At 43.3% G+C, this 26,142-nt stretch overlaps 1 protein-coding gene across 1 annotated transcript in view; it reads right to left on the bottom strand.

Moving 5' to 3' along the window:
* Positions 1–26,142, bottom strand: part of SH2D4B (SH2 domain containing 4B) — a 94,837-nt gene that overhangs the window by 46,499 nt on the left and 22,196 nt on the right. Inside the window, exons 4-6 of the mRNA XM_074907088.1 lie at positions 25,190–25,334; positions 12,320–12,527; positions 2,450–2,577 (exon numbers count right to left, since the gene is read on the bottom strand). Coding sequence (XP_074763189.1) covers positions 2,450–2,577; positions 12,320–12,527; positions 25,190–25,334 — 481 coding nt within the window. The remainder of the gene's footprint in view (positions 1–2,449; positions 2,578–12,319; positions 12,528–25,189; positions 25,335–26,142) is intronic.

The raw sequence follows: 26,142 nt of genomic DNA on the forward strand, positions 1-26,142 counted from the left end.
TTATGGTCCGAAACTGGGATATAAGAAAATACACAAGTTGCTCAAGGATGTGAAGGACTTAATTATACCTGTTTTGAGAGATACTCAAGGTTTTAAGAACCTGTCATCATAATACTAGACAACATAAAATACTAAGCAGCAGTTCCTTCCACATAGAAACATCCACCCATCCAAATGATTGATTAGATTTTTGCCCCTTTGGCTCAAGTGGTTAGCCATGATCCTGGGCTTTGCAGAATGGCTTTCATTTGTAATACCAATTTCTTATACAAGTCAGATACGTTCTGCTGTATTTTTGTTCACACAAAAAAACCATAAATGTGCTAGTTCCCTGAATACAATAACACAGAAGATCCTAAATAGGACTATACAATAGAAGTCACAATCTGTATTTTAATGAGAAGCAAATAAAGGATAGAATTGGATCAAAAGTTTTTTGGTTGCTTTCCCTCTCCCATCTCCTCTGGCCCCCAAATTGGAGGCCAATTCAATGAAGAAGGGGTGGGGCTCTTTTGGAAAAAAAGTAAAACCAAAACAAAACAAAAGTTCAAGCATGTCAATACTTTCTAATATTTTTGTTCTTGTTTATTTGTCTGTTTTTCCTCAGTTTGTCTACATTACAAAATGTAACACAGACACCCCTTAACACTACCAAACATTGACTACTGCATCTGTAACAACCTGATATTTAGCTTCCACCACTCCAGAAGAGTTAAAAGGCAGCTGAGTTGTTCACTAAGGATTACGATGAATCTAACCAGAGCTGCAGAAGCTAAAACAGCTAACCAGACAAATACATACCTAAGCAGCATTTGTGTGGGTCTGCAAAGAAAAGCACTGAACTTTGTGCTGGGAATCTATGTTAATTATCTTTGTCAGGCTTCTTGAGTAGGAGGAGGACAAATGAAGTACTTTGCTCACTTTTATAGATGTCATTGGATAGTCACAGTTTCTTAAGATATGAACAGCATGATCTGAGAAACTAAAAAAAAAATAATGTATTCCTCAATTCTTACAGTGAGTAACAGACTAATTCAAAAGCCACTGAAGTTAGGAAAAAGTCTACAGAGGTATTAGCTCAAGCCCAGACGCTTTCTTAAGGCATGAATTATGTTTATAACTATTCATGTCAATTTATACGGATGTAAACTTCCCACAGAACAGAAAACATCTACCATTGGACCACACAGAAAGATCATGGTTGAAAATACTTTTGAAAAATTTTCACAGATGAAATTTTAATCAGTTTGCCTCTCAGAAAGAAACCACACTAAATGTCTTTTGTAAGAAAACAAAAAACCCGTTTGCATCACTGTTCATAAAAAATTTAACCATGTAGCATTTACAGTCTATTCATTATTGACTTCAGTGTCTTTGACTAATTAAGCCAATGAAATAGCAGCTTGCTGATGTCTTTGAACACTTGAGGATTTGTATATCATAAAAAGAAATCTGAAATATATGAAATATTAAACTTGTTCTGAAATCTTCAACCAAATCTTCCTTGCCTGGTTCAGTTTAGAACGGCCACACAACTTCATCTTACACTTAAAGAATCATGAAAAAAGGATCATGGTCAGCTTAGTGCTTTGAAATATCAGTCTCAGCAAAAGCAGCAATGAAAAAATACTGAGATTTAACTTTAAAGTCTTTCCAGTCCCTCAATTATGTCAGCTTAAACCAGAATTCTTTTTTTCATGTTTAGCAAATACAAAGATCATTGCTAGTACCTACAAAAATAATACGTTTACCTGTGAATTTGATATCAAAGATTCAGCTGCATAGCAAATGCTATACAGAGCAAAAGCGTCGGAGATGCTAGGAACTCCAGCACATGAGACATCAAATCATGGATCTGAACAAAAATTGTTTTCCCCATTTCATTAAAACTGCCTAAATTAATATATTCCCAAGTCCTTCTGAGAAAAATCAACACCTTTCAATAATTTTTGTTTGCAAAAGAAAGCGAGAAAGAAAAAATGCTACCCCGGTTTAAAAAGTACAATAGGGATTAAACAGACATGAGTTTAAGTCCTTCTTGCAAATCAGGTAAAGCAGAAACATGAATGTCAGTCATCCACGTAATCATATCACTATGGTATTTGCCAGTTTATTTTGGAGTCCTGTCTTGGTCCTGTCTTTTGGACCCTGTCTTGGTCTCATTCTTCCTGTTTGGCTTTCTATTTTACAACAAGTATATATAGGCCAAAATATTCCTGAAAAATGCTTTGGTGACATGAGTCACAAATAGGTCTACTTAATCAGATAAAAGAAAACAGGAAAATCATATGCTAATAATAGGAATGATGCAGAATCTTGTTTTAGAACAAGCACTAGATTTCACTGTGTCAGTAGACTTTCTTTTCATGATGAAAGCTGGCAAGATTTATTTTGCCTGAGTGTATGCTTGCAGCTCAATTGTATAAGAAGTGAAGGATCAGCATATTACCATGAAACCATTGAGCAATCCTGTTGGTGTTCCTCTCAAAGCCAGCACGTCGAGGAATCTGCTCTTCTTTGAACCAGCGAATTATGACATTTCGGGAAAAGGGTCTAGAAGGACGCTCCCAGATGTTACTGCATTGAAAGGCAAATAATTACAGAAGAGTCACACAGAGAATCAGCAGTGTATGAAAACAAGAGAAAATATAAATATTAGTCTCTTTTTTATATAATTACAAAACCATAAAGCTACAAAATGGTCAGGAAAACTGCTGTTCAGTACAGCTTACTGAACAATTTTAACTTTTTAAAATTTGTAAATTATTTTGAGTTTTTATGGAAACCAGAATATTTTGATTTTACATTTGTAATGGAACCTCAAACATTTTCTTAAGCACAGAACTTAAACTGGAAAACATTTTGTCACAAAAGTTGCAATGGACATTTCAGCCAGCTTTCCATTTCCACTTCATTTTTATTCCAATGTACATATTGACAAGCAAAGTTTTGGGTTTTTTTTTTTGCTTAGAGTTTACTCCTTTTCACTGGCAAGAAATTCTAAATCAGAATCAGCTATAATAGGTTGTATATCCAAAGCACTGATCATGATAGAGGGAATGTTTTATTTAAATTCTTATGTTCCCTTTGTATTCCCTACCTACTGTTTCTACTACTTTCTATGCATTTTAGATGACTTTGGCTAGCAGGAGGCAAATCAGGTAAAATATGTGGGCAATGCATCCAGCTACTCCCCAAGTAAGGACTAAGGTATATTCTATTGAGTGAAAGTATGACTGCATTTCAATTAAGCATACAATCTCATTTATGCTATTAACAGTAGTAAAAGGGAGGTTTTACAATGGATTTCTGCATAGTTTTAAATCCCATGGGTTTCTGGGTACTCAAATTGTTAGCACAAATTACCAGATCTTCATCATTGTTCTTCTTTAGATATGCAGGATGAAGGCTAGTGTGGGTATGTCTACTTGTACTGTAATTTCACTTTCATTTGGTGAGACACATAATTCACAGTGCCCAGTCCAGTAGCTGGCTACATGCTTCTAGTTTTCCTATTCCACCTGCCATGGAGCTGCCAGTTAATATTGTGTTTTTCTAGACAATGTAATGGAGAACTATTACTAAAATTAGAATGTCAGCTCAGAAGTCATAAAACAGTGTTAATCTAATTTGCAAGATAATCAAGAACCCTCAAAACCAGGGTTCTGCAATTCAGGACAGCAAGGTGCTCTTTAGAAAAAGAATAAAAGCAAAAATATAGATGTTCCCTGCTTGATGATATGCAACTGAGTCCTTCTCTCAGCTTGCATTACTGTTGCTAAAACTAGTGATTGATTCTCAAGTGATGAAGCCCACAGTGACTGTAACAGTTATTGATAAATTACACAAACACATGTGAGTAGATCTGGCTGATATTCATCATAAAATTTGAAGATACAACCATGAGTGAAGTAGGACAGTGAGAACTCAGTTATAGACACACATTAAAAACACCAAACTACATATGTGTTTCTTATTTCTGTTTTTGAATATTTTCTATAAAGAACCAATAAACCTTTTAAATTCCACGGCCCTACAATCCGTTCTGTCTTCTTAACTCATTTCTCTGTAGTTCAGTTTAGTTTTGAAAACACAAAACTGGTTGGTCTTGTTCAGTAAGAACAGGAAGAAAGAAATACAACCACAAAAGTAAAAAAAAAAAAAAAAAAAAAAAAAAAAGAATATCAAAACACAGTAGGCAAAAGAATAAAAGTAAGCAGGCCAAAAGGTTTCATCAGGAAGAGAACACTCAGCAGAATATGAAAGATGGTAGGAAAAAATCAAACGGAATCTTTCTAAACTATATAGAACTTATAAGAAAGATCTCAAGTAAAAATAATACTAGTTTCATGTGACTTTTAAAAGACAAGGCAAGGCAAGGCAAGAACTATCGGAGCTATGCTTCATGCTGAAAAACTCAGACATAACACTGCACCCACGTTCCCTTGAGGCAAAAAAATCTGTCTCACACTAGTGGTAAAAAACAACATACAGTGTATCTTCTCCTTGTCATCCCAGGTCACTGGCAAAATAACATTTTAGATATGCGTCTGCTTTACCATACCAGTGTTAGGTGTGAGAAGTTGAATTATTGTCTTGGTTTAGGCTCTGCCAGGACCAGAGACCATGTTGCCGTTGCCCATTCCCCACACTCAAGCAGTCAGGCTGGAAGTGAGGCACAAAGCCCCGGGTTAAAATAAGAAGAAATTTAATACAACAGTGTGATAAAACAATCTGAACAACAACAGTAGCAATGATAACAATAAACAGTAATAACAGTAAACAAGACAAAAGATATACAGAGAAATACCGCAATGGATACAGACAGCTCGCTCGCGGAGAAGTGAGAAGGAAAAGCTTCCCGCGCTCCCGCGCTGGACCTGATGTCAGCATGGTATGAAAAACCCGGCTGGAGATCCCTTCCCCCTCTCTGCTGGGGAAACTTAACCCTATCCTAGCTGAACCAGGACATAATCCACCCCTTTACTCTATACCATCTGCGTCATGTCCAGCTGCCATTTAGCAGTTAACAATAATAAAATGACAATTTACAAAGACACAGCATAATTCACGGCATGTTCTCGCCCAGAATCAAGTCCCCCTGTGGTACACATCAGACCTCTCCATTGTCAGCATCACCGACCAGGTATATCCAGGTCCTTGAGCAAAAGCAATCCCGTGGATGGGTTTGCCTTTATTTTTGCCTGGCGCAGGACTAAACCAGACCATTTTTCCCTATATATTCCTCATGCACACCACAGGGACTTTATCCCCATCTACAGAACATGGAGGTTTCGACTGAGCCGGGCCAGCTCGACTGGCAGATCCTCTTGTGTTGACTAGCCAGGTGGCCTTTGCTAGATGCATGTCCCAGTCTTTGAAGGTCCCACCTCCCAGTGCTTTCAGTGTGGTTTTTAGCAGTCCATTGTAGTGCTCGATCTTCCCAGAGGCTGGTGCGTAGTAGGGGATATGGTAGACACACTCGATGCCGTGTTCTTCTGCCCAGGCATTTAGGAGGTTGTTGCAGAAGTGGGTCCTGTTGTCTGACTCAATTCTCTCTGGGGTGCCGTGTCGCCAGAGGACTTGGGTTTCAAGGCCCAGGATGGTGTTCCGAACGGTGGCGTGGGGTGCAGGGTAAGCTTCCAGCCATCCAGTGGTTACTTCCACCATTGCGAGCACGTGGCGCTTCCTGTGGCGGGTCTGTGGCAGTGTGATGTAGTCGATATGCCAGGCCTCTCCATATCTATATTTCAGCCATTGCTCTCCATTTCGCTGGGGCTTCACCCGCTTGGCATGTTTGATTGCAGCACACGTCTCACATCTGTGGATGATCTCTGCAATAGTGTCAGTTGTGAGGTCCACCCCTCGATCTCGAGCCCACCTGTAGGTTGCGTCTCTACCTTGGTGGCCCGAGGTCGCATGGGCCCACCAGGCTATGAACAGTTCACCTTTGCGCTGCCAGTCCAAGTCCACCTGAGCCACTCTAATCTTAGCAGCTTGGTCTGCCTGCTGGTTGTGTCGATGTTCATCAGTGGCCCGACTCTTGGGTACAGGGGCATCCACATGGCGCATATTCCAACGACATTTTCCACACGGGCTGCAATGTCCTGCCACACCTCAGCAGCCCAGATGGTTTTACCCTTACGTTGCCAGTTGCTCTGTTTCCATTGCTGAAACCATATCCACAGGGTATTTGCCACCGCCCACGAGTCGGTGTAGAGGTATAGCCTCGGCCACTTTTCCCGCTCAGCAATATACAAAGCAAGCTGGATGGCTTTCACCTCTGCAAACTGGCTCGATTCACCCTGTCCCCCAGCAGCTTCAGTGACCCGTCATGTGGGACTCCATACAGCAGCCTTCTGTCATCGATGTTTTCCCACAATGCAACAAGACCCATCAGTGAACAGGGCATATCGCTTCTCCTCATCCGGCAGCTCGTTATACGATGGGGCCTCCTTAGCACGTGTCACCTCCTGTTCTGGTGACATCCCAGAAACTTTGCTATCTGGCCAGTTCGTGATCAACTCTAATATCCCTGGGCGGCAGGGGTTCCCTATTCGAGCCCGTTGTGTTATCAGCACAACCCATTTACTTCATGTGGCATCTGTTGCATGTTGTGTGGAGTAGGCATTTCCTTTGAAAATCCAGCCCAGCACGAGCAGTCAGGGTGCCGGAGGAGCTGTGTTTCAGTGCCGACCACTTCTGAGGCAGCCCAAACTCCTTCATGTGCTGCCAGTATCTCCTTCCCAGTTGGTGTATAATTAGCTTAAGAAACATTGTATCCCCGGCTCCAAAAGCCTAGAGGTCGGTCTTTGGTTTCCCCAGATGCTTTCTGCCAGAGGTTCAAGGTAAGGCCATTCTTCCCAGCTGCATTGTAGAGCCTGTTCTTAACCTCCTGTTCTCCCGAACTGGCCCGAGGGCTACTGCCTGGGCAATCTACTGTTTAATTTGTTAAAAGGATTGTTGCTGCTCAGGGCCCCATTCAAAACCGTTCTTATGGGTTACATGGTAGAGAGGGCTCACAATCAGGCTGTAGTTTGGGATGTGCATCCTCCAGAACCCCACAGCGCCCAGGGAAGACTGAGTCTCCTTTTTAGAGGTTGGTGGGGCCATGGCTGTTATCTTGCTTATTACCTCCATTGGGATGTGGCGACAATTCCTAGGAATTGAATTTCCCTTGCAGGCCCCTTAACTTTCTTTTCCTTAAGGGCAAAGACGGCCTTCAGGAGGATCTCAATTATCTTCTTTCCTTTCTCAAAGACTTCCTCGGCTGTATCCCCCCATACAATGATGTCATCAATGTACTGCAGGTGTTCTGGAGCCCCACCTTTCTCCAGTGCAGTATGGACCAGTCCATGGGAAACGGTGGAGCTGTGGTTCCACCCCTGGGGCAATCGATTCCAGGTGTACTGGATGCCTCTCCAAGTGAACGCAAATTGTGGCCTGCACTCTGGCGCTATCGGAATGGAGAAGAACGCGTTAGCAATGTCAGTCGTGGCGTACCACTTGGCTGCCTTCGACTCCAGTTCATAGTGGAGGTCTAGCATGTCCGGCACTGCAGCACTCATCGCTGGCGTAACTTCATTCAGGCCACAGTAGTCCACAGTTAGCCTCCATTCACCATTAGGCTTTCTCACTGGCCATATAGGGCTGTTGAAGGGTGAGTGAGTTTTGCTGATCTCCTTCTGGCTTTCTAGTTGACGGATCAGCTGATGGATGGGGACCAGGCAATCTCGTTTGGTGCGGTACTGTCACCGATGCACCGTCCTGGTAGCAATCGGCACTCGCTACTCCTCAACCTTAATCCGCCCCACCACTGAGGAATCCTCTGAGAGGACGGGTCAGGTGGACAACTGTTCAACCTCCTCCAGGGCAGCTACACCAAACGCCCACCGGTACCCTTTTGGGTCTTTGAAGTACCCTCTCCTGAGATAGTGTATGCCCAGGATGCACGGGTCATCTGGGCCAGTCACAATGGGGTGCTTATGCCAGTCCTTCCCAGTCAGGCTCACTTCAGCTTCCAATAGGGTCAGCTGCTGGGATCCCCCTGTCACTCCGGAGATGCAAATGGATTCAACCCCACTGTAGCTCGATGGCATCAGGGTGCACTGTGCGCCAGTGTCCACCAAAGCCTTATATTCTTCTGTGTCTCACGTGCCAGGCCATCGGATCCACACTGTCCAGTAAATCCGATTATCCCTTTCCTCCACCTGGCTGGAGGCAGGGCCCCTCTAATCCTGCTCAGCATCACTCACTTCTTGAAAGAATGATTTACTGGTCCACTCAGGAGGGTCAGACATAACGTTGGCCATTCTCTTCTGTCTGGTGGATTTCCGACTGGACACTGGATCTGCACTTTTCTTGGAGGACTCCCCTTTTGTGATGGTCTTCCCTTTCAGCTGCTCTACTCGTGCAGCTAGGGTGGCAGTGGGCTGTCCATCCCACCTCCTCATGTTTTCTCCATCGTCGCGGAGGAAAAACCACAGGGTGTCTCGTGGTGTGTACCTTCTGCTGCCTTTCTCTTGGGTGGGGAAATGTATACTTCTAATGGCTGAGACATTAGCCCGTGCAGGTGGTACATAGGACATGTCCTCTTCCATTTCTTGGACCCTCTGAGACAGTTCCTCCACAGCTGAGACCCAGGAATGCTGAGATGAAGGGAGATTTCCCTCATATTGCCGGAGCTTGCCAACTACCACTCCATCCACTGTTTGAGTGTGGGTGTCTGTCCACCAGGACACTACTGCCAGTGCTTTCAAGTGTGTTTCTGGTGCGCTCTTCAGGAACTTTTGCCACATCAGGTGTGTGCAAGGGGCCTGATCTGGGTCCATGGGTGACTCCTCATTATTCAGATCACCATAGATCATCTCAAACACAGCCAGTTCCCTGAGATTCTGAATTCCCTTCTCAGTGTTGGCCCATTTGCTTATCTGACATAGGTTACCATCCTTTTAGGGGTACCTCTCCCTTACACTGAGCAGGAGTTGCTTCCAAAGGCTGAGGGTTTGAGTCTGTTTCCCTATTGCCCTATCAATGCCAGCAGCCTTGGCCAAAGATCCCAGATGCTTGGCCTCTCTCCCCTCCATTTCAAAAGCACTAGCTTCATTGTCCCAGCATCAGAGCAGCCAGGTGCAAATCTCTCCACCTTCCAGGTGGCCAAAATCTCTACGCATATGTCGCGACTCAGTTGGGGATAGAGATCGAACGATCACCACTGGCCCTTCCTCCTGTTCCTGTGATGGGCCTGGCTCATCCCCATCCCCCACTTTGCGAGCTGACTTTCTGGTATATTTTGTTTTCTGTATTGGGGCGACTGATACCGGCACTGGCTGGCTCTCTGGCTCAGTTGCTGTGCTGGTGGAGGCAACTGAGACTGGCTCTGCCTTTTCCCCCAGTCCAGATACTGTTTCAGTGAGTTCACTCTCAGGTTCTGTAGCCTTTTCTCCCCCTTGAGGGCCGTGGGTGGTACTAAAGAGGACACGGTAGGCATGGGCAAGTCCCCAACACATCGCAGCGATTTGTGTCTCCTGGGTTTTGCCAGCTTGGTAGCACACCCTTTCTAAGCACTCCATCAGCTTTTCAGAGCTCTGCATTTGTTTGGGTGTGAAATTCCAAAACATTGGAGGTACCCACCGACTCGGGCCTTTGCCCATCTTTTCCCACACCTCTTGCCACTCACTATTATCTGACCTCAGGGCAGGTTTCCGGGCACTGTTATTGTTAGAGAAGTGCTGCATGGCCAAAACCAAAATCAGGCAGGCATTCAGAAAGCATTGTGCCATGATCACACTGGCCTGCAGTCTCCAAGGATAACTGAAACTCCCCAAAGCCGAAAGGATCTCTTCCCCTGGCTCGCCCATAGAGGGGGTGAGACCCCTAACAAAAGCCCAAACGGCAAACAGGTACCACCCCCCCCCCCCCCCCCCCCCCAGTGATACAAGTGCATTATAAGCATTCAATAGCCCGTATAACAACATAAGACCCTTTATACATTTTCCACCGATAACAAACGCCACTACTGGGATAATACACTGGATATAAAGATAAATCCAGCCCCACCACGCAAGCAAGTGGGCCAGCATTGCAAACATTTTCTTATCAAACAAATACAAATACAAACAGAAAAATTACACCCAACAGCTTGCTCTATCACACTCTGGTCAGGGTCTGTCCCTTTTTATTCTTATTTCAGCCCTCTTGTGCCCCATGTTGGTGCGCCAATTAAGGCTGTGGTGGTTTAAGCCCTGCCGGGACCAGAGAGCACGTTGCTGTGACCCCTCCCCCACCCTTAGCCAGTCAGGCTGGAATTGAGGCACAAACCCCGGGTTGAAATAAGAAGAAATTTAATACAACAGTGTGATAAACCATCTGATCAACAACAGTGGTAATGATAACAATAAACAGTAATAACAGTAAAAAAGACAAAAGATATACAGAGAAATACTGCAATGGATACAGACAGCCCCGTGCTTCCCATGACCAAAGCCATAAAGGAAAGAGTTCCTGCGCTCCCGCACCGGACCTGATGTCAGCATGGTATGAATAACCCGGCTGGAGATCCCTTCCTCCTCTCTGCTGGGGAAACTTAACCCTATCCTAGCTGAATCAGGACAACTATATACATTTATGTACATTTATTATTAAAGTACATGTTTAAAGCAACTTTTATTTGTCTTGATATCTTCACAATATCTTCACATGGACAGACGTGTTGGTTTAGGCCCTGCCGGGACTGGAGACCACGTTGCCATTGTCCCTCCCCCATCCTCGGACACAAGTAGGGCACAAACCCCGGGTTAAAATAAGAAGAAATTTAATACAACACCATAATAAACAATCTGAACAACAACAGTAGCAATGAATAACAACAGTAAACAGTAATAACAGTGAACAAGAGAAAAGATATACAGAGAAATACCGCAATGGTTACAGACAGCTCACTCGCGATGCTCCCGCCACCAAAGCCACAAAGAAAAATGTTCCCACACTCCCGCGCCTGGACCTGACATCAGCATGGTATGAATAACCTGCCTGGAGATCCCTTCCCCCTCTCTGCTGGGGAAAACTTAACCCTATCCTAGCTGAACCAGGACAACAGACAAAGAGGAGCCTTAGCAGATAAGAAAAATAAATACTGCCTGCTTTTTGTAGTATAGGCATAGCTTAGAAACAGACAGATAGTGCTGAACATGAGCTGGATAACAATCGGAATATTTTTCAGCTCTTTTTTCAGGCCCTTTTTGAAAAGGATCATGCCTAGCACCACCAAATTCTATAGTAAATAACCTCACCTCAGAAGCTCAGAACCTGAGGTCAAAGACACAGACCATCTTTTTCAAAATCTACCACTTTTATTAGTGTTTTTATTACTTCAGTTTGAAGAAAACTTTAAGTAGTTTGGAAAATAATGAGAGAATTCCTTTGACAAGTTGATTTGATGGTAAGTTTAAAGATCCTGCTGTCTCTGAGAGTGAAATTCTGATTCCTCCTGAAACTGGGAGTTTTGGCTCCCACAGAAACTGGAGGGTTTCTGTGTCTCAATGCAGTAGAGCAAAGAACTTGTCAAATCAGAATACATTTCCAAACAAGGAGGGACTGATTCTCTCTGCTGCTACACTGACTGGTAAAGAAAAACAATGTAATGGGACTCTTTCCTTTCTGAGCCTGAATATTGTTTATTGGGACTTTTTTTTTTTTCAGCTTTTAATGCTACCATCCTGACAGTGCTCAAATTGCCTTTATTGCCACATGAAGCCATATTAATGGTATAAGAAATAACGAGGAGAAGAGTGATTAGTCAACTTGTTAGCACTCATCTGCCAGTTTGGATTCTTTCCTCTTCTGCAATTCATGGTGCTTCCTAAATAGTCAGATGAATAAACACCAAAGACACTTGATTTTGCCTGAAAATACCTTAAACCCTCTGAAATTTAGGAGTAGGACAGCTCTCTGTAAAATATTTTAAAGAGCTGTAAAGCAGCAGGCAGTTTTAGGCTTGAGGCTTAAGAACTGCCTAAGAATTTGTCCATTTGACTTCTCCATATCACAGTCTTGCATACTAATCTAATACTGACTTTTGAAGGACTCATCTCTCTCTCTCTCTGAACTCTAAGAAACCTGTCTAAAAAATAAATGGCATTTAGTTTACATTAAGTATTCAATTTGTTTTCATTTTTCTTTAAACATTCTTTTTCTGGTCGTATTGAAAGAGCAAGACGAAATTACCAGCAACTGAAGAAGAACTTGTTAAAATGGTGAGGACTGGAGAAGGAGCACTTCAACAGAAAGCTATTTCAAAGTCACTCCAGTACAAACCAACCTGGATGCTGCAGAGAGAGACAGCAAAGGACTTCCACTATTGTTCAGTTTTATTTCCTGATCATTATTCAGGCTTGTCCCCCGGAACAAATTACTCAGGCCAGCCACTCTTCCCTTCTGGATGGCACGCAAGGATTGTCGTCGGTATTCATCCCGGGCTCTGCGTGCTTTGTGGCTTCTTTCCTCATCTGCAGCTTTGGACCGGCGCACTGGGTAGAATGAATGAGAAGGATTGGGAAGAGAGACTTTAGAAATACAGCCATTTATCCTTTTCCTTATACAACAACTTACTATCTTTATTCCTTATATAACCTGATTTTACAAACATAACAATGTATCAGGATTAGCGTGGCCAGCAGGGACAGGGAAGGGATCTTGCCCTTGTACTTGGCGCTGGTGAGGCCGCACCTTGATGACTGTGTTCAGTTTTGGGCTCCTCACTACAAAAAGGACATAGAGTGAATCAACCATGTCCAAAGAGCTACAAAGCTGGTCAAGGGTCTGAAACACATGTCCTATGAGGACCGGCTGAGGGAACTGGGATTGTTTAGTCTGGAGAAGAGGAGGCTGAGGGGAGACCTCATTACCCTCTACAACTACCTGAAAGGAAGCTGCAGAGAGCTGGGTTTGAGCCTCTTTAGCCTAGAAGAAAATGACAGGACAAGAGGGGATGGCCTCAAGTTGTGCCAGTGAAAGTTCAGACTAGATATTAGGAAGCATTTATTTACAGAACGGGTTGTTAGGTGTTGGAATTGGCTGCCCAGAGAGGTGGTGGAGTCCCCATCCCTGGAGGTGTTGATTTGGAGCTTAAGGATATGCTGTAGGTAGGAACTGTGCTAGGAGAACAGTTGGACTAGATGATCTCCAGGGTCCTTTCCAACCTAGATGATTCTGTGATTCTGTGAATTACAATGCACTATCAAAGAGATGGCTAACTGGATGACTTTCCTGATGCTTCAAATACAGGCCCACCACTAGATGAAGCATGCCAGACCTGAGCTATCTATGAACGGATCACTGACAATAACTGAGCCTCTACATACTGTGATTACATCTGACACTTGTTTTGGCTGTAATAAGAGAAATTCTGCTTCAGGACATCTTCTGCTGGCAGTGCACCAAGTGTTATGTTTCAAGACAGAACATTAACTATTGCTTAAAATTAAGTCTGTTTAACAGAATTCTTTGCAACTATACACATAACTAGAACTGGAAAAGCTACTTCCAAAACTTACAATTATAAAAACTAACATGCAGGTAACAGTTTTTGTTGTTAATGTTGCTTTTTTCTGAAAGGCAGATGTTATCTTTGTTACGGTACTTAAAGTCACAGAATTCTTCATCTTGAAAACTGCAGTCTAAAAATGGTTTCAGTAACAATGGAGAAATTCATAGTGAACAGCATTAGAAACAGCATGATGATGCTATGGATTGGGTTGTCTCACACTTGAGTCTCTGAAATTGCATATGAAGAACTGGAATCGTACTGGAAGATTTAATACACATATTAAATTTTGTTACATATTTCTGTATCCTGAAATGAGACTGCTGCTCTGGTCATTGCAGGTCAGGTATCTTTCACTAAAGTTTCTTCATTTTAAAACTACTGTACTAACAATCCTGTCTTCAAAATGGTATAACTTAAATTCACCAAGAACTGTACTGCAAATATTCGTCATCTACCAGCTCTTTTTCTGGTGCCTCAAGCCCTATTTTGATAATTTTTTGGAGACACAAACAACTTGAGGCAGGCAAATTATTCCAGTGAAAAACAAACCTTTAACATCCAGTGAAGCAACTATTAAGGAAGGAAGCTATTGCCTCCAGTAGCAATTATCAGTCCTGCCCTGACTATCTTGGCTTAGATCATACCCAATTCATAAAGTGCACAAAACTATTTCTTACTCTACTGTGATCATACCTGCGACTAGGAATGCATGATACAATATCAGACAGCTGCCTTTCATTAGGTTGCTTGCACACCTCTGGTTTACACTACTGATTTAAAGCAAGCAGAAAAATTTGTCCAAATTACTAAAAGGTTTAGTGGAATCAAGAAATAAAAACACTCAAAGCAAAATGAAATTAAATAAAACTCTCTGGGAAAATGAGGGAATGGAAAAGACCTTTAAGTTTAGAGTTATATAATATTATCATAGGTAGAAAGACATACAGCACTAAAAGCTCATCAATAACATTAATGAACAAGTTATAGGTGCTTCATATGTACACAATTGGCAGGATTTCAGTTTCATTTAAGCACATACCTTGTAGTTTCAGCTAAATGCAGTAACAAACAACTGTAGAGCACAGGTTTCATTATTTATCTTACAGGTAATTTTTAAGGGTAGATAACATCATCTAAATATACTACTTCAATGGGTCAAGTATATTAGTTACAAAATTTCTGTGATTTATCATTTGTAAACCCACTCAGTAATGGCTGCTTTAAATGTGGACTTTGTGTTTGCAACAACACAAGCGGCAGCAAGGAAGATGAGTGCAATGCAGCTTGGTAAGACATTCAGAAACCAGTCATTGTCACAATCTCAGTATACATATCGAGGGCAGACTGCCTGGAGCTTTCTGGGATGTTTTTCTACCTACGTACATATTGCCTTGTAATGAAAAAGGCAAAGTATCTTCACGACCCATTTTCCTCAGCAGTAGATACTCTTTTCAACAGATATTCGTACTGTATTTTTGCTAGCCAATAAATATATACCATCAGAAGCCAGTGACCTGGACCACATTTTCCCAGCCTGTATCAAAATGTAATCTTTCTTATCACAAAACAATAGGGAGAGGTAGCACAGTTTGCAACTGTCAAGTATTAACAATCAGAAAACTTTTATATATATATGTCAGGATAGGGAGGGCTGTAGGCCATACATATCTAAATGCATGCATATAGATTATACATATACATATATAGGCATTTCTTTCATGTTGTGAAGAACTTTTATTTAATTTTCCCAACTGAGGTATATGAAAAAATGTATCATTGACCATAGGGATGCATAGGGTCTCTTAATCCATTCTTTTTTTCCACTACTGGAGTCCTGATTTTCTCCATATCTCATTCCTTGTAGTTATTCCCAGAAACCCCTCCCTCTTTACTCACATTCCTCTAACTCTAGGAGTTGTCTAGTACAAGCTCCTCCTGTGGATCTGTGTTGCTATGCTATCCCAAGTTTCTTTTAAAACTCTCTGACTGGTCAAAGAACTTTGTATCTGGTAAATAATCAGAGTCACTGGCATCAATAACTGGTTTTTGTGACTGGAAAGAGTACTGTAGATAAAGATTCATCCACTCATTGCAGTCAAAAATCTACAAAAGTTTTCCATTACACTCCAGAAAGATGATGTGTGACACATGAACTGTCCTCCATTACTGACACCTCCCACCAATGAATCTATCTTGAGTCACTGAAAGTCAAATCTGGACATAATAGCAGGCTTTTCTTACAATGGAATTTAATGAATATTCATATTTCTCTCTGACGTTGAACCATCTCACTAGAAATCAGAACTTTATATCTGGATCAAGTGTAGCACAAATATTCAAAGAAGCCACTGCATTCTGCATTACTTGTATTTCAGGACACATCATACCTTTCTCAGAAAAATAAAGCAAAAGTGGTCAGGACTTATAGTACTATCTTACGTTGGAACAGATTACTTTTCTTGACTAGGTGTCCTTTTCCAGTAAACGTACTTCTGGCATGACCCCTGCGCAAAGCATCAAATTCAATAGTCAATATTTTCAGTAGGGATTCTAAATATCTGAATTATGCCTTCCATCCATAAAATCTTTGAATTATCACCATGGGTCCATATATCTAGTGTCAAGAATTACTACAAATAATAATTCACATTTTCTTCATACTCATTTTACATTAATGAATAATGTCAGGACTAATGTGGCGGTTTAAGACCTGCCGGGACCAGAGAGCACATTGCTGTTGCCCCTCCCCCACCCTCAGCCGGTCAGGCTGGAAGTGACGCACAAACCCTGGGTTGAAATAAGAAGAAATTTAATACAACAGTGTGATAAAAAAATCTGATCTACAACAGTGGCAATGATAACAACAATAAACAACAACAACAGTAAGCAAGAGAAACGATATACAGAGAAATACCGGAAATGGTCACGGAACAGCTCCCCACCACCAAGACTACCAAGGAAAAAGTTCCCGCACCAGACCTGACGTGAGCATGGTATGAATAACCCGGCTGGAGATCCCTTCCCCCTCTCTGCTGGGGAAACTTAACCCTATCCTAGCTGAACCAGGACATAATCCACCCCTTTATTCTATACCATCTGCGTCATGTCCAGCTGCCATTTAGCAGTTAACAATAAAAAAATAACAATTTACAAAGACACAGCATAATTCACGGCATGTTCTCGCCCAGAATCAAGTCCCCCTGTGGTACACATCGGACCTCTCCATTGTCCTGCATCACCCACCAGGTGCACCCAGGTCCTTGGGCAAGAGCAATCCCTTAGATGGGTTTGCCTTTACCTTTGCCTGGCACAGGACTAAACCAGACCATTTTTCCCTATATATTCCTCATGCGCACCACAGGGACTTTATCCCCATCTACAGCACATGGAGGTTTTGACTGAGCCGGGCCAGCTCGACTGGCAGATCCTCCTGTATTGACTAGCCAGGTGGCCTTTGCTAGATGCATGTCCCAGTCTTTGAAGGTCCCACCTCCCAATGTGGTTTTTAACAGTCCATTGTAGCTCTCGATCTTCCCAGAGGCTGGTGCATGGTAGGGGATATGGTAGACCCATTCAATGCCATGTTCTTCTGCCCAGGCATTTAGGAGGTTGTTGCGGAAGTGGGTCCCGTTGACTGACTCAATTCTCTCTGGGGTGCCGTGCCGCCACAGGACTTGGGTTTCAAGGCCCAGGATGGTGTTTCGGGTGGTGGAATGGGCTGCTGGGTAAGCTTCCAGCCATCCAGTGGTTATTTCCAAAATTGTGAGCATGTGGCGCTTCCTGTGGCGGGTCTGTGGCAGTGTGATGTAGTCGATCTGCCATGCCTCTCCATAACTATATTTCAGCCATCAATCGCAGCACACATCTCACATCTGTGGATTGTCTCTGCAATGGTGTCAATGGTGAGGTCCACCAGTCAATCTCAAGCCCACCTGTATGGGCCCACCGGGCTATGAACAGTTCACCTTTGCACTGCCAGTCCAAGTCCACCTGAACCACTCTAATCTTAGCAGCTTGGTCTGCCTGCTGGTTGTGTCGATGTTCATCACTGGCCCGACTCTTGGGTACATGGGCATCCACATGGCGCACCTTCACAATGAGGTTTTCCACATGGGCTGCAATGTCCTGCCATACTTCAGCAGCCCAGATGATTTTACCCTTACGTTGCCAGTTGCTCTGGTTCCATTACTGCAACCATTTCCACAGGGTATTCGCCACTGCCCACAAGTCAGTGTAGAGGTAGAGCATCGGCCACTTTTCCCGCTCAGCAATATCCAAAGCAAGCTGGACGGCTTTCACCTCTGCAAACTGGCTCGATTCATCATGTCCTTCAGCAGCTTCAGTGACCCGGCGTGTGGGACTCCATACAGCAGACTTCCATCGTCAATGTTTTCCCACAATGCGACAAGACCGATCAGTGAACAGGGCATATCACTTCTCCTCATCCGGCAGCTCGTTATATGGTGGGGCCTCCTTAGCACGTGTCACCTCCTGTTCTGGTGACATCCTGGAATCTTTGCTCTCTGGTCAGTTCGTAATCACCTCTAGTATCCCTGGGCAGCTGGGGTTCCCTACTTGAGCCCGTTGTATTATAAACACAACCCATTTACTCCACGTGGCATCTGTTGCATGCTGTGTGGAGGAGGCCTTTCCTTTGAACATCCACCCCAGCACCGGCAGTCGGGGTGCCAGGAGGAGCTGTGTTTCAGTGTCGACCACTTCTGAGGCAGCCCAAACTCCTTCGTACGCTGCCAGTATCTCCTTCTCAGTTGGTGTATAATTAGCTTCAGAACCTTTGTATCCCCGGCTCCAAAAGCCTAGAGGTCGGCCTCGGACTTCCCAAGGTTCTCTCTGCCAGAGGCTCCAGGTAGGGCCATTCTCCCTGGCTGTGGTGTAAAGCATGTTCTTAACCACCTGCCCTTCCCGGACTGGCCCGAGGGCTACTGCCTGGACAATCTACTGTTTAATTTGTTAAAAGGATTGTTGCTGCTCAGGGCCCCATTCAAAATTGTTCTTCTTACGGGTTATGTGGTAGAGAAGGCTCACAATCAGGCTGTAGTCCGGGATGTGCATCCTCCAGAACCCCACAGCGCCCAGGGAAGACTGAGTCTCCTTTTTAGAGGTTGTTGGGGCCATGGCTGTTATCTTGTTTATCACCTCCATTGGGATGTGGCGACGCCCATCTTGCCATTTTATTCCTAGGAATTGAATTTCCCTTGCAGGCCCCTTAACTTTCTTTTCCTTAAGGGCAAAGACGGCCTTCAGGAGGATCTCAATTATCTTCTTTCCTTTCTCAAAGACTTCCTCGGCTGTATCCCCCCATACAATGATGTCATCAATGTACTGCAGGTGTTCTGGAGCCCCACCTTTCTCCAGTGCAGAATGGACCAGTCCATGGCAAATGGTGGACCTGTGGTTCCACCCGTGGGGCAATCGGTTCCAGGTGTCCTGGATGCCTCTCCAAGTGAATGCAAACTGTGGCCTGCACTCTGGTGCTATCGGAATGGATAGCAATGTCAATCGTGGCGTACCACTTGGCTGCCTTCGACTCCAGTTCATACTGGAGCTCTAGCATGTCCGGCACTGCAGCACTCATCGCTGGCGTAACTTCATTCAGGCCACGGTAGTCCACAGTTAGCCTCCATTCGCCATTAGGCTTTCTCACTGGCCATATAGGGCTGTTGAAGGGTGAGTGAGTTTTGCTGATCTCCTTCTGGCTTTCTAGTTGACGGATCAGCTGATGGATGGGGACCAGGCAATCTCGGTTGGTGCGGTACTGTCACCGATGCACCGTCCTGGTAGCAATCGGCACTCGCTGCTCCTCAACCTTAAGCCGCGCCACCACTGAGGAATCCTCTGAGAGGACGGGTCAGGTGGACAACTGTTCAACCTCCTCCAGGGCAGCTACACCAAACGCCCACCATTAACCTTTTGGGACTTTGAAGTACCTTTTCCTGAGATAATCTATGCCCAGGATGCACGGGACATCTGGGCCAGTCACAATGGGGTGCTTATGCCAGTCCTTCCCAGTCAGGCTCACTTCAGCTTCCAATAGGGTCAGCTGTTGGGATCCCCTTGTCACTCTGGAGATGCAGATGGATTCAACCCCACTGTAGCTCGATGGCATCAGGGTGCACTGTGCGCCAGTGTCCACCAAAGCCTTATATTCTTGTGGGTCTCACGTGCCAGGCCATCGGATCCACACTGTCCAGTAAATCCGATTATCCCTTTCCTCCACCTGGCTGGAGGCAGGGCCCCTCTAATCCTGCTCAGCATCACTCACTTTTGTAAGAATGATTTACTGGTCCCCTCAAGAGGGTCAGACATAACGTTGGCCATTCTCTTCTGTCTGGTGGATTTCCGACTGGACACTGGATCTGCACTTTTCTTGGAGGACTCCCCTTTTGTGATGGTCTTCCCTTCCAGCTGCTCTACTCGTGCAGCTAAGACGGCAGTGGGCTGTCCATCCCAGCTCCTCATGTTTTCTCCATCGTCGCGGAGGAAAAACCACAGGGTGTCTCGTGGTGTGTACCTTCTGCTGACTTTCTCTTGGGTAGGGAAACGTTTACTTCTAATGGCTGATATATCAGACCGTGCAGGTGGAACGTAGGACATGTCCTCTTCCATTTTTTGGACCATCTGAGACAGCTCCTCCACAGCTGAGACCCAGGAATGCTGAGATGAAGGGAGATTTCCCTCATATTGCCGGAGCTTGCCAACTACCACTCCATCCACTGTTTGAGTGTGGGTGTCTGTCCACCAGGACACTATTGCCAGTGCTTTCAAGTGTGTTTCTGGTGCGCTCTTCAGGAACTTTTGCCACATCAGGTGTGTGCAAGGGGCCTGATCTGGGTCCATGGGTGACTCTTCATTATTCAGATCACCATAGATCATCTCAAACACAGCCCGTTCCCTGAGGTTCTGGATGCCTTTCTCAGTGTTGGTCCATTTGCTTATCTGACATAGGATATCATCCTTGTAGGAGTACCTCTCCCTTACACTGAGCAGGAGTCGCTTCCAAAGGCTGAAGGTTTGAGTCTGTTTCCCTATCGCCCTATCAATGCCAGCAGCCTTGGCCAAAGATCCCAGATGCTTGGCCTCTCCCCCCTCCATTTCAAAAGCACTAGCTCCATTGTCCCAACATCGGAGCAGCTAGGTGCAAATCTGCTCACCTCCCAGGAGGAAGGAATCTCCCCACATATCTCACAGCTCAATTGGGAACAGAGATCAGACGATCACATCTGGCCCTTCCTCCTGTTCCTGTGATGGGCCTGGCTCATCCTCATCCCTCACTCTCCGAACTGACTTTCTGGTATATTTGGTTTTCTGTATTGGGGCGACTGATACCGGCACTGGCTGGCTCTCTGGCTCAGTTGCTGTGCTGGTGGAGGCAACTGAGACTGGCTCTGCCTTTTCCCCCAGTCCAGATACTGTTTCAGTGAGTTCACTCTCAGGTTCTGTAGCCTTTTCTCCCCCTTGAGGGCCGTGGGTGGTACTAAAGAGGACACGGTAGGCATGGGCAAGTCCCCAACACATCGCAGCGATTTGTGTCTCCTGGGTTTTGCCAGCTTGGTAGCACACCCTTTCTAAGCACTCCATCAGCTTCTCAGGGCTCTGCATTTGTTCAGGAGTGAAATTCCAAAGCATTGGAGGTGCCCATCGACTTAGGCCTTTGCCCATCTTTTCCTACACCACTTGCCCCTCACTATTATCTGACCTCGGGGCAGGTTTCCGGGCACTGCTATTGTTAGAGAAGTGCCGCATGGCCAAAATTGAAATCAGGCAGACATTCAGAAAGCACTGTGCCACAAACACACTGGCCTGCAGGCTCCAAGGATAATTGAAACTCCCCAAAGCCGAGAGGATCTCATCCCCTGGCTCGCCCATAGAGGGGGTGAGACCCCTAACAAAACCTCAGGCAGCAAACAGGTACCAGCCCGCCCCCCCCCCCCCCCCCCCCCAAGCGATACAAGTGCATTATAAGCATTCAATAGCCCGTATAACAATATAAGACTGTTTACATATTTTCCACCGATAACAAACACCAGCACTGGGATCATACACTGGATATAAGGATAAATCCAGCCCCACCACGCAAGCAAGTGGGCCAGCATTGCAAACATTTTCTTATCAAACAAATACAAATGCAAACAGAAAAATTACACCCAACAGTTTGCTCTATCACACTCTGGTCAGGGTCTGTCCCTTTTTACTCTTATTTCAGCCCTCTTGTGCCCCATGTTGGTGCGCCAATTAAGGCTGTGGTGGTTTAAGCCCTGCTGGGACCAGAGAGCACGTTGCTGTGACCCCTTCCCCCACCCTCAGCCAGTCAGGCTGGAATTGAGGCACAAACCCCGGGTTGAAATAAGAAGAAATTTAATACAACAGTGTGATAAACCATCTGATCAACAACAGTGGCAATGATAACAACAATAAACAGCAATAACAGTAAGCAAGAGAAACGATATACAGGGAAATACCGCAAATGGTCACGAACAGCTCCTCGCCACCAAGACTACCAAGGAAAAAGTTCCCGCACCGGACCTGATGTCAGCATGGTATGAATAACCCGGCTGGAGATCCCTTCCCCCTCTCTCTCTGCTGGGGAAAGTTATCCCTATCTTAGCTGAACCAGGACAACTGACAAGAATGGGAAATTAGGAATTTGACTGATTTGTCAGGCTCTCAAGTAATCTACAGTTCAGACAGTTCCTGAAAGTCCATCTCCACTAGTTTTCTCTTCAGGTGTGGTGATACCAACAACAGGTACATCCTCCTTCAGCACTCATAAAATTAAGCACGCTTCTGCCTTGATAGCACTGTAACTTGTATAGGAACGCCTGAGCCATTTATATATTAGGTGTCAATATGATTGTAGCTGCAGTAGAGGAGGTCAAAAATGTCTTACCAAACTCTCCTGGAAAAGTGGTAAAAATATCCAGACTGAGGTCTGTGCTGTCGTGATTATCACAGCTATCATTATTTGAAATAAATAGTTTAAAGCCAGCTTGGACATGTCTACGTGACCTGCAGTGTGAACATACTCTAACAAATAAGAAACTACAAGGTTCATGTATGCCACACCTATTATGATCCTATAGGTCATAATTTGGTTTGTTTTGTTTACCTTGAACAGTTTACAAGAATCTATTATTCCTCTATACTAACCTAAGTTGTCTTTTGAGTGAAAATACAAGGTCACCTTTTGTATTTTCATTTAGGATTGGGAAATCCCTATTAGCAGTCCTGGCAAAGATCTAATACCAAATCTTTTGATACAGATGAGGATTAACTCATGCTGTGCTGCAGCTGAATGTGATCATGTCATTTGTGAAAGACTAGGTACTCTCCTTTTTGTATAATCTAACCTGTGCTTTTGAAGAGCTGTGAGTTACAGTCAGAGCTATATGAAAACAGGAAAAAAAGGCCTGTGCAATGAATATGCATCCTCATTTTTAAATTATTTTGTTTCAACTTTACCCTTGTTCATAATTCTTGGAAGCTTGTTTATGAGCATTTCAGAATGACTACTTAATAGATAAAATTCTATCTTCACATTTCCTGGGTGCACATACAAATCACACAGTGTTTTTCCATTTCATAATTGGAAAATAACTTCCCACAAAATACTCTGAAATATGGCTCCAGTTCAGCAATAATCTTATCTGAAAGCATGTGAATAATACCATCCCTATTCAAAAATGCACTCTGAGACCTACTGAAGTTCAGTGAGCCATACTTGTTTAGTTGATGCATAGCTAAACTGGGGACTACTCACTTTAAAATTCAGCATTTTATCAAATGCTCCTGCCAGTAAACTCACTCACTTGAATTTCTGTGGAAAAGAAGTACCAAACGAACATAAATTCCTTTAAAATTCAGACAAAAATAAATTCATAGACATAGTTTGTAGAAGAACATAAAAATATAGCAATATAAAAGAAGCTATTAGTCAGCCTGGTATCCTAATTCCAACAGAGATCAAAAGTGGGTGCATAAAAACAGATCAAGTCACTCATCTCTGTTTACATTTTTACTGGAATAATTTTTGTCTGGAGATGAGTGCAGCTGGTCAGATGGTATCTGAGCACTTCATTGCTTGATGCAGTTTGCAGAGGTTTGTAAGTGTACTAACAGAATGCCTTTTGCAATATTCGATCAGGTGAATATTTATGCTACAGTTTTTCCTATTATCTTTTGCAGATATCCTTTTCTGCTCTCAGAGAGCAGTCACACTTTGATACTGTGATATAAGGTACTGTATATCAAATACTCTAGATACCTAACAAAATGGAACAGCCCATAGAAAGGTCCAGAACTTGGAATATAAACACTCCTGTATCCAAGCTGAGCCTTAGTTCTCACTTCTCAGTTTCAGAGAATAAGAGCTTTAAACAATAGATTCTTTGAAACAGTCTTTTCCACTATTCCTCTTCTCATTTGCCAACCAATATACTTGCTCCACATATTAACTCACAACCGTCCTCTGAAATACCCTGACATATATCCATTATATGAAATCAAAGTGTATAATTGCTCTTACAAAATAATTTGTTTCTTTTTAGTACAGATTTCTCAAGTTATTCTACATTTGTCATTTAGTATACTAAAAAGCACTAAAATTATGTATGTCAATTAACATGATGGTTCTATGGGCTTTTATTATTATTTGGCACAATCAGGCAAACAGCAGAAGCAAACCAAACCAAACAACATAAACTAATATGAGCAACACTTTGCTTATTGCCTTGGCAATAAACAGCTGAGGGATAATGTGGAGAGATGAATCCTCATCACATTATAAATTCCATCTACTAAATAAATTAGTAGTGTCATCAGTATCATTGCTACATTCGGCCTCCACAATATTCCTAATTCTAAAGCCAACTATGCAATAGACTTCAGATGGAGTGGATGTACATTTTATTCACAATAACCTATTAAGTCTTACTTACTCATAATGTGGACCTTTAGTTACCTACAATATGTAATGTTTACATATATACAATAATATATTTGTCCTGTTCTTAATAGGCTTTTCAAAATCACTGATGTATTTTTAAATTAATCACAATGATGATATTAATAAAGAACTTCAGGGTGGCTAAAAAGGAACAGCATCTCCAGAGAGTGAGGTCATCATCATAAGGATTTTTTTCAGGGCAACAATCTAAGTATTATTTACTGTAATCTTTTCAAATTAAGTGAGTTTCAGTGTAAACATCTTAGCTTGACCCCATGACCATATGGAAGTAAATAAAATATAGATGAAGACAGATTTTACCTCTTCAGAGATAGTTGAGGACAAGCTGTCAAAATAACTGTGTCCAGAATTATTATTACTAAGCCCGAACTTTATTTAATTATATTACACAAAAATTAATTATCTCAGTCACTGTATATGAATTAAATTTCTATAAGGTATTGACATGGATTCTTGTTCAGAAAGAAACGTGAAATTGGTAGTGTCACAGTAACTTCTGTTTGTAGGGTCAAGCTGGTAGTTTTCTGCAAAATAATCCAGCATTTTGCATTGCTCTAGGTAGAAGAGCATTCTTCAAGTTCTTCTATTCTTCCATTCTACAAGTCTCATTTTATTTGCTTTTAAAGATACATCAAACCTGTGAAGGTAATTTTACTCACGCTGTTCCTCCCACTCCTGGTCATCATCGCTGTGTTGACTATGCTGCTGAGCTTGCTTGAGGCTCAGATACAACTCTCTTGCTCGGATTTCTTCCTGTTGCCTTATTTGTTCTTCACCCTTTTGTCTTTCCTCTTCTTCTCTTTTCTAGGCAAAATGAAGTAAAATAAAGGTGACTAAAGAGGAAGAACATGCCAAAAATTAAGACACTGCTTCAGTTGTTTCCTCCCACAGAGTAGCTATGTTACCTTGGAAAAAATAACTGGCTCTTCCAACTTTGTGTTTCTTACCTGTAACAACAGACATAACAGAAATTTCCTACCTCTTAGGAATTTCTGAGGAAGTACTTGCTCAAAGGTTGTCTGTCCTATCTTAACACCTGCCAGGACACAAATACCAAAAGCAAGATGAATATAGAATATGAATGTCCAAACAATATTGTTGTTTAATGCCCCCAAGAGGGACTCATACATGTTTTCCCAGTGGTGAAACAGGTGTCTGGGAAACAGAAAAAAAATTTGTCCACCACGGGTAAGGAAAGGCTTTCTTTTCTCTCCTGCCCCCAGCCCAGTTGTCTCTAGCTCTGCAGAAGTTATCTATTGTTAACCAGAGAACTGGAATTAAAGCAAAACAACTCCAATCCTTTTCAGAAGACAGCTTTCCAAAGCCAACAATATTGCTGTTTGCAGCCTCTGGAAGCTCAGTGAGGGCCAGAAGCAGCAGAGGAAATCAGGACTATTCAGTTGTTCTGGTCACAGATCACACAATGGCACATTTAAGGAAGAATGACAAAAAGACTGAAAAGAAGTAAGCAATTTAGCAGTGATGCAACACCATCTTCAGAGTGGGAAAACAAAACAAAAGCAAACCTCCATCCTTTGAAAGAATTCAGCAGTTTTCCATCTCCCTAAGTAACATAAATTAACATTTCTCCATTTAGTACAGCTGGGCTCCA

The sequence above is a fragment of the Athene noctua genome, chromosome 5 (assembly GCF_965140245.1).
Source record: "Athene noctua chromosome 5, bAthNoc1.hap1.1, whole genome shotgun sequence".
Lineage (NCBI taxonomy): Eukaryota > Metazoa > Chordata > Aves > Strigiformes > Strigidae > Athene > Athene noctua.